The sequence below is a fragment of the Rhipicephalus sanguineus genome, chromosome 1, assembly GCF_013339695.2.
Source record: "Rhipicephalus sanguineus isolate Rsan-2018 chromosome 1, BIME_Rsan_1.4, whole genome shotgun sequence".
In the NCBI taxonomy this organism is placed as follows: Eukaryota; Metazoa; Arthropoda; class Arachnida; order Ixodida; family Ixodidae; genus Rhipicephalus; species Rhipicephalus sanguineus.
In genome coordinates this window covers 89900408-89917051 of record NC_051176.1, presented here as the reverse complement: position 1 = coordinate 89917051, position 16644 = coordinate 89900408, and the positions used below count along the sequence as shown (strand labels likewise).

The following is a 16644-nucleotide window of genomic DNA, read 5'->3' as shown; positions in this document are numbered from 1 at the left end:
TTGTTAAAAAGTTGTATTTTTTATTTACGTGTAACAGCATTATAATGGTGGCCAATACACCGTATAAATTATAATGACATCGCGTAGCGCCGTAGCTTCGTACAGCACATGACGGCTAGTCGTGATGCCTTCTTTGCATGTGTGTGCGCGCTAGTGCAGCGAAGTACCGAGTTTACTAGCGGAACCTGTGCGGCATTAATTAACATGTAATAGTTTTTGTTCAGTTTCATCTGTGGAAAGTGTAACGAGTCAATAGCAGCATATCCGAGTGGTTTTTGGTGCTGTACTATGCGGTGTCTTGACAGTGCCGATCGAGGGACACCGATTTCCTCAGCTCTCATTTTCTTCCATTTGTCGGTAAGTGTTGCACTTATGTATTTCAAATATGTAGAGAACGTTTGTCCCGAACGCTTCTGTGCTTTATTAAGCGCGGTGTCATTGCACCTTGGTGTAGTACGCGATGTATATATATGCGCGAAGCACACATACCGGTTTGTGTAAGGAGTCTTTGTCTCCGTGCAACAAAAAGAATTAACATTGTTGCGCGCATATGGACGAAAACAACGAAGACCAGTGATCGTGCTTGCCGCTCCGGGTTAGAAAGGGAAAATACGAGGTGAAAATCTCTAACTAGCCGGCCGCTCCTGAGCTCACCTTCACGACGTAATAAACGGCCCCTTCTAGCCTTAACGGTATCTTGCAAGCGTAACAATATGTTTAAATCTACTTTGTTGAGTGAATTAATGGCTATGCAAAAGTTAGATGTCTGCGGTCGTGATCTAGCATGGGCATTCAAACCTTTTATTTTGTTACAGATTGCCTGCGCGTCACTGGGGTGCCTTCAACAACGCAAACACCATTGCTGTGGATCAAGGCCTCCTGCGGATCTCTGTTCAAAAAGATTCAAAATGTCAATCGCAAATTGAAGCCGGCAAAATGAACTATTTCAAGTGTATACAAAGATTTTTCAAATGAAATATATTACTTCAAATAGACCTTTTTGTGTTATACGTGTTCTTAATGGGATTTTAAAAAAAGCTACATCAATGGAACTACGAGCTCTTGAGGGGATCCAACTGCGCTGGAACCAGCAGCTACTGGTTCCGTGGCCTGCTGGTTCCATCACCTACTGGTTCCATCGCCTGCTGGTTCCATCACCTACTGGTTCCATCACCTACTGGTTCCAGTAGCTGCTGGTTCCAGTAGCTGCTGGGAATGTGCTAATAAAACCATCACTACTGGAACCAGTAGCGAACCAGCAGGAAATTTTCACCTGGGGGCCGACCAAAAATTTAAGATTTGTTTGAATTAACCGAAAGTCTGAATTGTTGAGTATACTGCAATACATGCTGTATTTTCCTGTGTAAAGAAACACCATTTTTTCAAAATTTTTGGAGGTGCGTCTCATATATGCAAAAAGTTGTGTGCTTTTCTGCAACCAGTATGCCCATATTTTATTCTCAAGTACAATAAACAGTGCGTGGCAACATCTTGTCATAACAGTGGAGTGACTGTGACCTTGGATGTCGGCTAGTTACTGTTCAAGCAGTGCGTCATCTGTGAAGATTACAGCCACAGTAAAGGCTACCATCGTTATACACCGCAACATTTCATTGTTACGTTGTAACGCCCACAATCTGCCAGTTAAAAAAAATGGAAGCACTACTTCATTATCATCAATTTCTGTGCACTTCAAAGTGCTTACAAAGCCATGTGAGAATTACTTTGAGGCCAACAATGGCAACTCAGTGATGCTGTCAACTGAAGCGGTAGAACTTTGAACAGTGTGCCAGACATTGTGGCCTTCAATTGATGGCTTCGAGTGAAGTGGAATAAATACCGTATAAACGCATGTAAGGGCCGCACCCGTGTAAGGGCCGCACCCCGTTTTTTTGAAGTGCATATTCTAAAAAAAAAAAAAAAAATCCGCATAAGGGCCGCACCCACACTTTCTTCAACCAATACGTATTCAAAATGCGCGCGCGCGTAAGCTTCTAGGCGTAGTCGATAGATGGCGCAAGAAAACGCAATCATCATATATATATTTTTGGATTTTATTCGTGTTAAGATGTTCGTGAAGTGGGCTAAAAATTTTAACTTTTTAGTATTCATAGACCTGCTAACTAAAGGTTAAAGCAGGATTTTATCTTTAGCTTCTCACATCTCTATACAAACGCGCTATCGGCGCTATCCATATCGGCATTAGCATCACCAACTTTGGCATGGCGTTCGCGTTGTTCGGTTTGTGCAGTTCAGCCCACTGACCTCCATTGAATCAGTGGTTCAGCCAGTCATTTGCTGTAGTTTTCTGCGATGACCTTCGTGCTAGCTTGTTTTCTACACGGCGTTCACGTTTTGGCAAGATGGGCAAGTACCTGAATAGCTACACTGCTGGCTATAAGTTGAAGGTGATCGAGTATGCTCTCGAGCATGGGAAACGTGCCGCCGGCAGAAAATTCGACGTTGACGAGAAGTGTGTTCGACGTTGGTGTGCTCAAAAAGAAGCCTTGCGAAACACCAACAGCACTAAGCGCGCTTTCCAAGGAGAGCAGTGCAAGTTTCCTGATTTGGAAGAAGACTTGCTCCGCTATGTGACTGAAGTGCGGAATGATGGTCTTGCACTCACAACGGACATGCTGCGTGTGAAGGGACTAGACTTGGCGACTGTACTTGGGTGGATCTATCTGCGTGGAGCTCGGTGTCGACGGACATTGTGTCCCGAAGTTTTAAAGTTGCCGGGATATCTAACAGCTTGGATGGCACGGAAGATGACTGCTTGTGGGGTGGCGGCGCTTCGCAGCACACCATCTCATCTCGGACTCCAAGTCTGAGGACTCGCCGAGTGACGACGATTGAGCACGTATGTCGCAAGAAATGTCGTATACTGCAATAAACGCTCTTCGTTCGCTAACTGGTGCGTTTTTACTTAAAAAAAAAAATGTCGCGTGTATGGGCCGCACCCTGAAAAATGGCCCTCATTTCTTGAAAAAAAAGTGCGGCCCTTACACGCGTTTATACGGTATTTGTTTTCTACGCCTTAGGGCAGCATTACTTAAAAGGTTTAGTTACAAACTTTATACTGCTGCTTATGGATATTCAGTGCCGCACGTGACTACAACGTACATTTCTCGATGAATGTACTCGGTGCGCATAATGGCGTATTATCATGTTGACTGAGTTAAAGATAGGTGTGTCTTATGTATTATTTTTCTCCGAGAAAGTCATAAAGGGTAGGGAGTGCGTCTTTTACACGCGAAAATAGGTTAATAAGTCTGTAATTGGCGGGATTGGTTAATATTAACAGCTAAGCAAATCTACCTGCGCACAGTTCTCACATTTCATCCTAATGTCAGTTTTGGGACGTAAAACACCAAGAAAGAAACAGCATTCTAATTTCATCTTTCTTATAATGACTTTTTTACTGCCTTTGCTTAAGGTTCTTTGTTCCTATTTTCATAGCACTACATCAATAAGGACATCAAGTATAGTTGAACCCCTTTATAGGAGACGTGCACCAAGGAGCAGTTCGTTTCCCTTATATGAGGTGTCTCTTATAAGCAGGTTACCACGTATGCATTTTCTTATCAACCCCTGTTTTCTTATCAACACACTGGTGTCTCCTATACCCACTTGTCTGTTATATCCCCTTCAGGCGCAAATTATGATGCACTGTCTGCAAATGCGTCAAATTCTCATGGCATGATTACAAGGTATTCAGTAGTACATTCCAAGAAAGAAAATGGAGGAATGTGTTGTTTTGTGTGATTTTCAATAATTAATGTTAATTAGCATGTAATTAAATATCCAATTATCCTGCAATGAGTCAGCTTCAATCCTTGCATAAAAAGAATCAAATATTAGGTCCAAAATGCTTGCACAGGTTGTTTTTTGGTTTTACTCGTTTCGAGCAAAGAAAAAAAATACTCTTGACGTTGGTCCTGGAACGCGCACATCGAACGGTCGTCGAACGTGGTAGTGTCTCCAGCACAGTGATCCTCTGCAGCAATATGCAGCACAATAAAGTTAAATGATCGCTAATTATCCACTCAGGAAGCCCGCACAAATGCGCACAGTGCGTTTCAAGCCATTTTAAGAAACACTGGGTGCGTAACGCGCCTCCAAAGTTAATGTGTACAATTGTACACACCGCCGCTGAAGGGGCTATCAGTGCCTCTTATAGAGGGGTTCAACTGCATACCCACGCGGTGCATTAGACTCGGGTCTAATAATCACAACTTGTTTGATCCAGGCTTCCAAGTCTGCAGTTGGAAAAGATGGAGACAAAACAAACAGCAGAGAAGGCCAGAGTATTGCCTGGACAAGGTACGTAAAAACATTTCTCTCGTGTGGCCAAGGGCTCTTTCTGTGTAGCGCACACACACAATAAGCCTGACTATATAAAATAATGAACGTCCTTTGACTTGTACTTGTCGATTCCTCTGCCAGTAAATACATTTCAGAATTTAGATTCCTCATCAGTGAAATAAGTTGGAATGCCTGAACAAAATACTTAATGATAGTGCATTGTGCGTGTGTGTTGCTTGCTTTTTTGAGTCCACGCCTGGTTTGGAATTTTTTAGCATACGTACATCTAGAGTATATCATTCTACAAAACTTGGCCATGCTGGTTCTACCACCTGCTGTTGCGTAGTGTACTGCTGCTCAGCATACCTGTAAGAGTGTTGCGATTCCGGAGACCCACTTGTATTGTTTGTCTTTATTATGTGTACAACAAGTACAGACAATTTATATTGTTTTTCTGCTGTAAAAATGGTGATGGCTGTATTTTGATGATTGAAGTATAAGATTGCTAGGTGGGACGGTATTAACAATTACATAAATTAATTAGAACAACTTTAATGTTGCCTAGGACTCATTGTTACAAAGTAGTCTCCCTGTTACGTGAAGAATACGTAAGCATTGCTTTTCAACGCTGGAATAATGCCTACAGCGTGAGGTTGCTTGCTCGAGTGCCAAAATGCCTGTGTTCCCCAAAGCAAGCGTCTTTGTACCAATGCAGGGAAGATGACAAGGTTCTGTTGCAAGCGTGCCAGCAGCTGGGCACCGAAAAGGGACTGCAGCGAGCGTCACAGACATTGGGCCGACCTCCCGAGCAGGTACGCCGTTCTGATGACTCGTCTAAGCCTTCTGAGCAAACGTGATAAACTCGTCATAGGTGGAAGCAGATTTGCCGTCGTTAAGGGTCCCTGAAACAGTTTTTTAAATTGTGTTGACGGTTAGGCTATAGCATTATCAAATCATTTGCATGTTTAGTTAGACGACACACCTCGTATCAAGGCAACTATGGGCAATTGGATGGTACCCTCTTCTTTAGTACTGCTTTCGCTCCTCAACTCCACCGAGCAGTCGGGTTCACGCTGGTGCCTCCCGCAGCAGCCGCCAGCCCATGTTAGAGATCAGTGCCACCAGGTGCCCATGCAACGTGCCATGGGCAGGAGCGGCTAAAACCAGCACCGCTACAATCTGTAGCAGTTTGCAGCTTTAAAGCCTTGTAATGAATCGCACACTTTATGCAAAGAGCTTAAGTCAACCTGCGAAGGATCTTAAGGACTCGAACAACCAGCCCAGTGCGTTTGTACGAAATCATCAAAACTTTAATGGATCCGTTTAATTAAAGCTGGATAGAACATGTTATCTACATGCTGGAAGAGGCGTCATCAATTGAAAATAATGCTGCATTCTTGTGAGAGGTGCTTATCGAGCACTCCTCGCAAGAATTCCTGTGAATAGCACTTGCCGTAAGACAGCAAAGAAAGTCTTTGTGTTTCCTTGTGCATTTTTCTTTGTTGCTGCTTTTGTTAGTATTTACATATCTAGGTATTACCACATTTAAGTGCAAAATAATCAAAACAAGATACAAATTAATTTGAAATTCCTGCCCCTTCCCAAGGATGGGTGCTGGAGGACGCAGGTGTGTGAAAACCAGCCTTGCCCTGCATTGCCGCACAGTTATGGTCGTAACGGCTGAATCTATAGGCAGCCTGACTAGGGTCTTGGTCCGAGCTAGTTTGTAATCAATCAATCAACCAAATCTTTATTTACAACAATTCGTTAAAATTTGTTGGGGTTCCTTCAAGTGAAAAGCTGTTACAAACAGCTTGAAAGTTCCTGAAGGCCCTTTATGACAGCACATCAGTCAGCGTACAGGAAAATAAAGCGAGTATATAAGCGTATATTGTGTGTAGTAATTAAAGCATATTAGAATTAGCTTGTGTTTGTACAGAGTTATAGAATAGTAAAAAGCAGGGAACAGCACAGCTCTCTGTCACAGCAGAAACTAGAATAAATACACTAAGTATACCAAGAAGGAGAACAATACATTAGTCACAGTTTCAGAAATCGATTCACATCCTCAGCTCCACGTCACTGAGCCATTGAAGAACAAAAACGCTGTCGCATTCCTCTCCGGTCCATGTTAAAGCAAAAACATCGATGCCTTGGTTTTCATATTTATTGAGAAGTGAAGGAACTATGCAGATTAGTGATTGCAATGAAATGGGACATATTGAAAGCTGTAAGCACACCAAGACACTGACAACGAAAAGATAAGAAATCCTTGAGTAGGGAGCATTGCTGGAGCCAACGTTTCGACAAGCAGACTTGCCTTTGTTAAGGCGGCAACTGCCTTGACAAAGGCAAGTCCAGACATCAAAATAGAACGCACAGAGCACCTGTGTGTTCATTTTTTTATTGTCTGTGTGTTAGTGTGCTTATCATTTTCAATAGGTAGCCGATTCTCCCTATCTTGCGAGTGATCTGCAGCGGATGCGAGCTGAGGCAGCTAGTTTCTTAGTGCGTGCCAGCTTCCCATGCACCTTGTGTTCGTTGTCGTATAATCTTAAAGTTTGGAGGCATGTTGAAATGAGGCGACACAATGCACCTTTTTTCTGTAGGAGCGAGAAATGTTGTTCAAAGTAGCATTTAGCTGTGCTTTGCCAAGGGTAGCCATGCAGTTAAAATTATCCATAAATTTGATAAGATTTCGAATTATTGAGATCCTGCTCTAAAGCAATGAGTTATGAGCACACGTGTTTCGTGCGATAGTGCAGACATGCAGAAATGTTGAGAGTCATGGTGCCCATGTTCAAATCTTCCTATGGTTTCGTATTCCAGGTGGCCAGCCGCTTTCAAGAATTGATCCGCTTGTTTGAGGCAAGCAAGAGCGACGACGAAGCAGATTCATGACAGTGCTTGCAAACACATCCATTTGTGCACATAATTCCATAGTCATATTTTCATCGCTATCATCTCAAGCGTCACTGAAAAGTTTCCACATAGGGACTCTTATCATTACACATGGATGGTTTCTCAGTGTACAGCCTACCTGTATACTGTTCCAAGTTTCTCTAGTCATTGTCTTTCTTGATCTGAAAACTGCCCCATCTTCGGCTCCACATTAAAAGATGCTCCTTTATCCCAATTCTAATGTGCCTCATGTTTTCTGGTGACTGGTCTTAATAATAGATAGCATGCACTATGTGCATTTAAGGAGCTGTTGGTGGCCATTGTAGTAAATGTGCTGTGCTTATACTGTTCATTCTTTTGCTTATTTGTGCCTTACCTTTAAAGTCACTGTGTGTTTACAAACGAGTTCCTGTCTCACAGCAGCAAGAACGATGCATTTCTGTAACTTGTATCGTGTCATTTAGCCAGTTTCGTCACAGAAGGTCTTAGACAATATGTGTGCCACCTTTGTTCTTTTACAAAATGATCTGCAAGATAGCATTGTGTCTGCTGATAAAAAGATTCCAATTTTTTTTTTTAGTGAAAAGCTTGCTCCTCTACAAAACGTTCTATTATTCCTGTATAAGTTATAAGATTCACTTAGCCTAACTATTACTTTTAAAAGACATTGATACAGATGTACTGAATGCTGTAACTTAATTATATCTGCACTTTAAAAAATCACGGATTAAAAATTTTGTGCTTACCACTGCTCTGTTCTTGCTCAAATTGGATGGATCATATCAGTCAGTGTAACACCTGGCGCAGTTGCTTGGTTTTTAAGCAAAAAATGCCAAGTTGCCTTCCTTGCAGAGAAGCTAACTGCTGCCAAGACAGCTAAATAAACTTGTGTAGCTGCCCCTCAGCAGTTACAAAGAAGCCATTCCAGATGGAACCTTTCAAGTGTTGTATTGAACAATTTGGACTATATAACCTGATATTTCTGCAAAATGTCAGCATGAACAACTAAATTTTTGTTTTTAAGTGAACTATGTGTGTCCTTGTACTGACACAGTGCTGCAGCACGAACAGCAAGCTTCAGCTAAGCTTTCACAAAGAAGCACTACTTGTGGGTTGAAGGCCCACACAGTTGTCATTGAAGGCGGTGCAGTGTGTTCTTGCTTTCTGAGTTGTGTTGCTTGTGCGATCAAGAAGCGTGTTTACTAACTGCCACTCGACTTCAAAGTTGTCGTCACTAACTTAGAATGGCACTTGTAGCTGTAAGGATGTTCACTCGCAATCTCAATGGCCAGTGACGTGAATTCAGGTTCATTACAAATAATATGCAACTGCTGAAGCGTTTAGTGTCCACAGATGCCCATTACTGACTAGCTTATAGTGTGCACCACTTGTCCTTGAAGAACAAGCCAGCTAAACCAAGCTCCTATCAGTGGGGCTCTAACTCCCTTTGTTCCCGCTTTTCGTTCAGCTGTCATCGTGGCTACGAACCAGCCAGCTCAGTTGATTACTATTCTGTAAATATCAATTCTACGTAAGCACTTCTTACATTTGCTATTTGGAATGCAAGCATTGCGAGTTTTGCAAAGCAGATGTCACACTACATGCTAGTTGCACAGGGTTTCCCAATTATTTAAAATGGTCTGTGCAGCTTGCAGGAAACAGGTATGCAATTTAAGGAGTGGTGCAATTGTGCCATATATGCAAGGCTTAGAACGCATAAAATTGCTTTTGCAGAGCTCTCTGCACAATACTTCGTCTATTTTTTTTTCTATATTCAGGCTATGTGCACAACTACCACAGTTATCATTCTGGTGTGCTGACTTGCTACATCAGCCTTAAGCAAAAGCAGCAGGTTATTTGGTGCAAGCAACACTGCGACATTCTCTTTTTATACCAAGGATGTGCCAAAAGGTGCACAAGGGCTGCATCATACCCGTGAAGCTGTGCAGTGCCACATGGTGCATTTGTAAATCGGACCCATTCACATCATTTATGCACAACCAGATCGGCGGGCTACTTTTTATGTGAAATAATCAGGTAGTGGCTCACCCGGATGTATTAAACAGGTGAAAATGCCTGTATTGTTTCCATTTCCCAGTGATGTTGCCAAGTGTCAAATACCTGATGCGAGGGGCTGTAAGGCAATTGTACTACAGCACATTTTGAAAGCTTTGTTTGTGCACGTCACAGTGGTTGGTGACTAAAGCTTTCAGTGCACAATTCCAACACACTGAAAAGAGCAGTTTTCCTTGCTCTCCCATGTCACAAGGCCAATCTTGCCGTTCGCAGCACCTCTGAACCTTTTCTGAAACGCTGTACCACAAGACATTCTTGTAATAAAAGAGACTATTCTAAAAACAGTTAAAATATTTATTCGTCATCACACTCAGCAGGCTAACGCTTTCTCTTCTTTTTGGGGGTAGCTGGCTCAGTCTTGACTTGTGCGGGTGTATCGGATTCTTCGGGTTCCTTCTTCACCTTCTTTTTCTTGGGGGCGACAGTCTCGGTTTTGACCTCCTCAGCTGTTGCCACCTGCTTTTTCTTCTTGGGTTTGGGTTCAGGCACGTCATCGGCCTCCTGCTCACCTCCTTCCTCCTCTTCTTGCTTAAACTTCCTCTTCGCGCCGGCACCCGACGTCGTGGGCAGCGTGGAATCTTCGGCAGGTTCGTACTGACGCACGAAGCTCTTGTGTTCGTACCTGTCCTGCCTCGCCTTGCCCCGCGCGGTGCCGCTGATTCTCCTGTTACCTCCGCCTTCCTCGAGAACTCGCAAACGCGTCTCCAGCTTGGCCCTGTGTTCGATTCCCAGCTCGGTCCCCGTTCCGTCGTCTCCCAGGGCGTCGACCCTAGTGGCCAGGGCTGCCTTGGCTGCCAGCATACGCGACATCTTGCCCTTCAGCTTCTGCGTGCTCTGGCCCACCAGCTGCGCGTGATAGATGAGACCGTACTTGGGCGTGTCGTGCTTGGTCTTCAGCGCCCGGAAAAGCGACTTCTCGGCGCCCAGTATCTGCACGGTGGAGGCCGGGTGCTTGGCCAAGTTGCTTTCTTTAGGCTTTTACTCATCTTACCTTCGACGGCCGCCGTTGCAGCCGCCAAGGCCTCGGTCATGTCTTCAAACTTTTCGAAGTGCTTGAGTTTCACCACGCGCGATGCCTTGTCCGGCTCTCGAAGTCTTTGAACAAGTTATCAGTCTTTTGAAGTTTCTTTTCGTCCAGAACCTTGAAGATGGCGTATCCCGCCGCTGACTCGAAGAGAACTAACATCTTGGAAGGTTCACTTCGGTCCCGACAGTGACCACAACAAACAAAAAAAGTTTTCACTACCTGCACCAGGTGCGTTTAGAAAAATTTATTATCACAGACGCTTCACATCAATAACAATTCAACGTAACATTTGCTCGCTAGACATACGTTTACGAGAATGACAAAACAAACTTCAGTTACATGGAACAAAACACGAAATGACGGAGGCAACACGTACAATCGATGTTTCACATGTATATAAACACACACAAATTTGTCACAAAAGGATGGATATACATATGTACATTACATGGCAAACAAAAGCGCAAATAAAACGTGAATATGTACATTTTGCGTATTTACATGGTATTTCGGCCGGCACCAAACGAGACATCAGCCTAGAAGAACCAGGGAGGCCGAAAGACAAGCTTCACGCGTCTGTCACAGACCAACACAAAAGGGCAAGACCACTGCCTGAGGAATTCCTCCTCTCCGAGAAAGAAGAGCTCCTCTGACAGAACATGCCTTGAAAACAACCGCCAGCAAATGAGCAGAGCCGCAGAGCACGTGCAGCCAAGGAGCTTATATACCATGCATGCAAGGCGCGGATGAACACGAGAGTGCGAAACGTAGATCCAAGTCGAAGTTAAACATCAAATGAGCGCAATAATTTAGAGTTGTTGTATTTTTTGCGTGAGAAATACGTTTAATTAGCAGGAGAAAAATACCCAACAATACAGACCCAGTTTAGTTCTTTTTCGTTAAGCGGAGGAGCGTCTTCGTTTGTGTAAGTAGGTGTTGTAGTGACGATGGCAATGAAGTTTAGAATTGTCAGTAAAGCCGTAAAGCCTTCGCAGAAAGAAATGTATTTAAAATATAATCTCACTCATAAAGTTGAAATTTTTTAACAATTATGTTGTACGTGTGATATTTTTTTCGTAAATCGCGTATGAAAAATGTTGAGGCAGTCATACTACTCAGCGCTCCATCGTCGTCCACATTATCACACACGAAAAAAAAAAAAAAAAAAAACAATGGCGCAAATTTTGAATGTGTACTCTTGCGATCGTCTTCGGGCTTAATCGGCACAAATAGAGCAATTTGAGTGTTATGACATTTCGTAATTTTTGTAACAAGGTACTTTATGAACTGGATGTCCAAATTCTTAGCAAGTTTAACAGCAAGGAAAGCAACAGAAGTAAGCAAACTACCGTAAAATCCCGAGAGATGTCGCACCCCCGAAAGACAACTCGCCCAAACTCACCCAACTCGCCCAGACCATAGAGTTTCCTACAATACTTACTAGAGGGAACTCTGGCGCTAGTGTCTATGGGAGCTGCAATGCATCGCGCTTCAGCCAGCATGGGAATCATGGGTAGTACACGGATTTGTCTAAACTTCGTTCTTTCGGCTCCGTTTGGCTCCGCGTCGCCTGCATCCGCTTTGTCGAAAAACGAAGTTCAGCAAAAATCAGCAGTTTCACTTCACCACTTTAACTTCTTTAGGCTCACCGATTCAAATCTGGTCACGAAGTTCATAACGATCCATTCTTTTATCCGAAAGAAAACCAAAACATAGCAATAAACAAAGCCACAAGTGCGTTCGAAGCCCACAAGCACGAAGACTAGGCAAATCCGTGTACTACCCATCATTCCCATGGTGGCTGAACGATCGCAGCGCTAGAGTTCCCTCTAGGTCATTTTAGGAAACTCTATGGCCCAGACAGTGACGGGAATTCCTCGCATTTTTTTTTTTTTTACTACAGGGTACATAAATGTGCAGCGGCGTCTAAGGGGAATCTCAAGAAGGAAGCATGACGACATGACCATGAGCGTATTCCCAACCAAAGCCTAACCACAAAATTTGCATGCCAGTAAAGCACAAGCTTCACATTTTTCGCATCCATCCCAGTTGTTCAGTGTTAATATGCTTGCTCATTCTATCTTCTTGCTATATTCCTCCCAAAAGTGCACAGCAAGCATGTCACTAGGCCAACATCAGTGCGTTTCTATTATATCCCCTAGCGACTCGTGCATCACACAGGTGGCATTTCTCACGAACTTGCCAAAATTAGATTCATAGTGCAACCCCCAAGAAATGCGAGAAGGTATCTCAAAACGAGATATACCTCGCAAGCGTAATTTTATTCTCCGAAGTGGGACACTTAATTTTACTGGGGCACGATCCTCATATCCCTGAGTCCCTTCCAATAACAACAACCGACAGCAATTAGTCGTCTCTAGGTAATGGTGCACTCCTTCTCGTGATTTTTTTTTCCAGAGCACCAATGGCAATAGGTGATGCATCACATACTTTTGACGAAGGCTGTAGGAAGCAGTTCGCAGTTCACTTGGGGGCAGAGTTGAGAGTTGTACGTAACGTGTTACAAGTAATCGATTACTTGTAATCAATTACATTTTCTTGTATTTGATTGCCGGCAATCACGTTTTTTTTTTTCCCAAAACCAAGTTGTTATCAGTCTTCTACGGCAGTTACCGTACCGAAAAATATGCGACCCCCCCCGTCCTAATAGACGGGGGGCTCCCTACAGAGCCTATTTTTTCACCTTTTTATTGGCCTTACCTGCAATGCCTTACCAGAGCGCCAGCAACAGCGAAGCATGACGCTTCATAGAGGGTGTGGACACTAGCATCGAAGCACTGTGCAACTACGAGCTGGTGCGCAAGGTATTCGTATACGTTATGACACCACCCTTCCCTCCAGCACATACATTGAGAGTGTTCAGTGTAGCAGCTGACCTCTTAACGAGGAAACATGGAAGAATCAGCGATGACAACTTTGAAAAAGAATTCGTGTTGAAAGTTAACAACATGTTAACGCTATATCAAATAATGAAGGAAGGGAATTTCTATATCACAGAAGCCACAGTAAGCCTTTTTGTCTACCAGTTTGTCTACCATGCAAGTGTTATGGCAATAAAGTTTTGAAGAAAAGCAATGCAAAAGTAATCGATTAGATTTCTGTAATTGCTCATGCAGTTACTTTTCTGGGACTGTAATTGACCACTGTAATCAATTACATTTTAAAGGAAGTAATCGTAATTGTAATCGGTTACTTATTTTCTGTAACATGTACAAGTCTGCTTGGAGGCAATAAAGGCTGTTAGTAATTCCAGTGTTTCAACATCATTCTGCTGAACCAAAAACTCAGTTCTACAGCTTCAAAATGCCACATTTCTCTCATAGGCTTTCCTTACAAAGCTTTACCATCTGCTTGTGCACAAGCTACAATTAGCCCTTTTTCCACCCTCTCTGTTGTATACAATGTACCAAGAGTGGCGCTAGATGTACCAAATCCAAACAACACAGAAGTTCAGGGAAAGATCGAGGCTTGAAGCGATGAGAAATCGTGGAACAGGGAATCTCACTGGAGCCAACGTTTTGTGAAGTGGACCTGTATTCGTCAAGGCAGCAAATGAAGGTAAGTCAACTTGTCTAAACGTTTACTCCAGTGGCATTCCCTGTTCAACAATTTCTCATAGATGTAACCATAATACTCCGGGTAACAATATTATAAATGTAGGACACAACTTGCAGCTCCAGTGGGACATTCTAGAGGCACAACTGGGCTTGGGAAGCCAATCGGCCACCCTTGGCCAGGCCCAGCAAGCCGCATTTGCCAGTAGGGCCCTGCGCAAGGGCCTCCACCCACACTAACCAAGCAGCTTTATTAAAGAAGATAGTAGTCTTTCTTGGGGAACTTCGGTCTGTCTGTCTGTCGGCCTTTCTGTCACCCGATTCAGCCGCCTGGCCAAAGTTTAACCACTTGCTGAACGCCCAGCCATCTTGAACTGGTAGCGCCGTTTATTCTTGTGAACTTTGTCGATCACAAAGCAGATGTTACTCATATCTGAGGTGCAACAGCAATACGTAAGTATTAGGTGGTGTGTTCTCCTTTACTAGAAAATACATAGATACGCAATTCTAAAGCCCAGTGTTTCTTAGGCTGTGCTGAAAATACTAGTGTTTTTTGGGCTGCACTGCAAATGCGACGCTATGAGCCAGATGCGGCGATTCAACACAGAGGAGAAGGACTCGTGTAGTACGACCAGCAGAAGACTAACGTCTTTCTACGACATTTGCAGCGAAGCACGCAGATACGCAGCCAATTTTTTATTAAAAGTTTTCTCTCTCTTCTCTATAGTACTAAACTGATGACACAGCACCTCCTCAGTACAATTTTGTTGCTACACTTCAACTACTCATAACGATAAGACCATTGAAGCGTACAATAAAATGGAAAAAAAATTGTACCTCTGCATTTAAATTTCAATCTTACAGAAATTACTTTCCTTTACATTAGCCTAGGTGGTGTAAAAACTTTCATCCCAGTGAAGACACCCTCAAAGTTATAGGCACCCATTTAAAATAAAGCTATGCTTTTTGAGGCTGTGAGTGACATATTTGATAGTGCAAGTTAGAAACATGTCATGGCCACATCAGCTTATCTTGACTGGGGTGGTTTGCAGGTCTCGTGGCATTGCAGAATACTTGTTAGTGTTATACTTTGCTGGCTTTGCTTCATCACAAAGTTCACGCTAAGTGCAAGTTAACAGAGAGTGCCGTTTCCACCTAAAGCCATCAGCTCGCTTTCTGGTTGAGCTTTTGCTCTTTCAGCAATGAACCACAATACCACCCTTCATGCAGTAAAGGGTGGTGTTGTTGCAAGCAAGATCACACATCTTTGCTCAGGGAATGGTCAATTTGGATTGTGCTAGGGCTGTGCAAACCTTCAAAACATTATTTTGTCTAAACTAGGCATTCCATTGGCATAAAACAAGCACCGCGAGGCTTTGGAAATGTTCGATTTGGTATTTACCTTCAATGTCTCTTTAAGATATCAAAGGAAACGCAGTGGTCACGTTTCACTTTCTGTACGAAAAGTCTGTGTGTGTATCAAGACTCCTGTTTGTACTAACACAGAATGATTCTGCAGGAGTTATTTTTGCAATAGAAGATGCACCTGGAACGTTTCAAAAAGTTTATTTGTACTTTTTGCAACAGAAAAAGATAGCTTTTGTTGGACTAATTACAAAGCCCAAGACAACGTAAATGTCCCGGCCCCCCCCCACGAGTTATACTTCTCTCGGCTTCACTCAATCAATTCGTTGAGGCAGGTATCCTCTGAATAAATCTTCGCCTTGCACGGCTGGCTTGAGGTATCCACAACTTCAAACTCAACCTCGATATTGAGCAATTGCTCCACGCACTCTTTGCCTACCGACTTGACGCCCTGCAGTGCAACGCAGTTGGCGATGAGCGGAATGGCCTTGAACTGATCGGCAAGGGGCCTGATGTCACCGACCGGTACGAAGTCATCATTGCCAAAGTCCACAAACAACACCTTGCACTTGCCATCCTGAGGTAGGGAAACCACTGCTGCTCTGTACCAGAGTCCGTCGGCAGCATAGCGTGCACACACAGTGTCACCAAGGGCTGGCGAAGGCACAGGTGTGTCTGGAACTGAACCATTGATCTCGAGCATCATGGACTGCAATTCGGGAAGCAGGCTGCTCTGCTGCAGACAGAACAACCTGCCGGGGTCTGTAACGTGTGTAATGACTGCCTTGGTGCGTCCGACAGGTAGAGGCCTCTCCACAAATGCCTTCTTTGGTGCCTTGAAAGAGAAAAGCAAAAGCAAATGAATAGAGATATCTTTCCTTGTCATATGGAAGAAAGTCGGGTACACATAAGACATGGCAGCAGAAGACGAATACACGTATTAATATGTCGGTACATTTGGCTGAACACCCATGTCCTACAATTCAGAGTCAAAGGCACACCAGAGCAGTCTTTGGGCAGATGGGGGCGAGCAGGCACAATGCAACCGCTTTAGCTGATGTGGCAGTGCAGAGAAAACGCAAAACAACAGTCAAATGTGAGTGCTGGTCACATTATGGGAATTTGACAACACTACATAGGAACACTGTAAAACACGGAAGTCCAGAAAAGGGCAATCAATGTGAAGTAATTCAATGTAGTCAGGGCACGAAATTTCGACCAGCTGAATGTGAAGCGCTCAGGCAAGAGCGCGTGGGAACGACTAGTCAAATACACCATTGCAAAGAATTTTCAACATCGCACTATAAAGACTTTTACAATAGAGAGAGAGTTTTGGTGCTGGGGACCCAAGCGGCTTACATACACAAGCCCTTGTTTTCCTCAATTGTATTCTCC

At 43.6% G+C, this 16644-nt stretch overlaps 1 protein-coding gene and 1 long non-coding RNA gene across 2 annotated transcripts; one reads left to right on the top strand and one right to left on the bottom strand.

Annotated features, from left to right (window-relative positions):
* The first annotated feature begins 3154 nt into the window (after nt 1-3154).
* On the top strand, nt 3155-8811 carry LOC119393784 (uncharacterized). Its single transcript, XR_007415981.1, has 4 exons — nt 3155-3230; nt 4250-4323; nt 5021-5117; nt 7135-8811. It is a non-coding gene; the product is annotated as an uncharacterized LOC119393784 (long non-coding RNA).
* Nucleotides 8812-9600: 789 nt separating this feature from the next.
* LOC119407085 (nucleolar protein 58) lies at nt 9601-10468 on the bottom strand. The gene is made up of 2 exons (XM_037673961.1): nt 10359-10468; nt 9601-10246 (listed from the first exon to the last, which is right to left on the bottom strand). The coding sequence occupies exons 1-2, from the start codon at nt 10466-10468 to the stop codon at nt 9601-9603; spliced, it is 756 nt and encodes a 251-aa protein (XP_037529889.1).
* Nucleotides 10469-16644: the final 6176 nt, after the last annotated feature.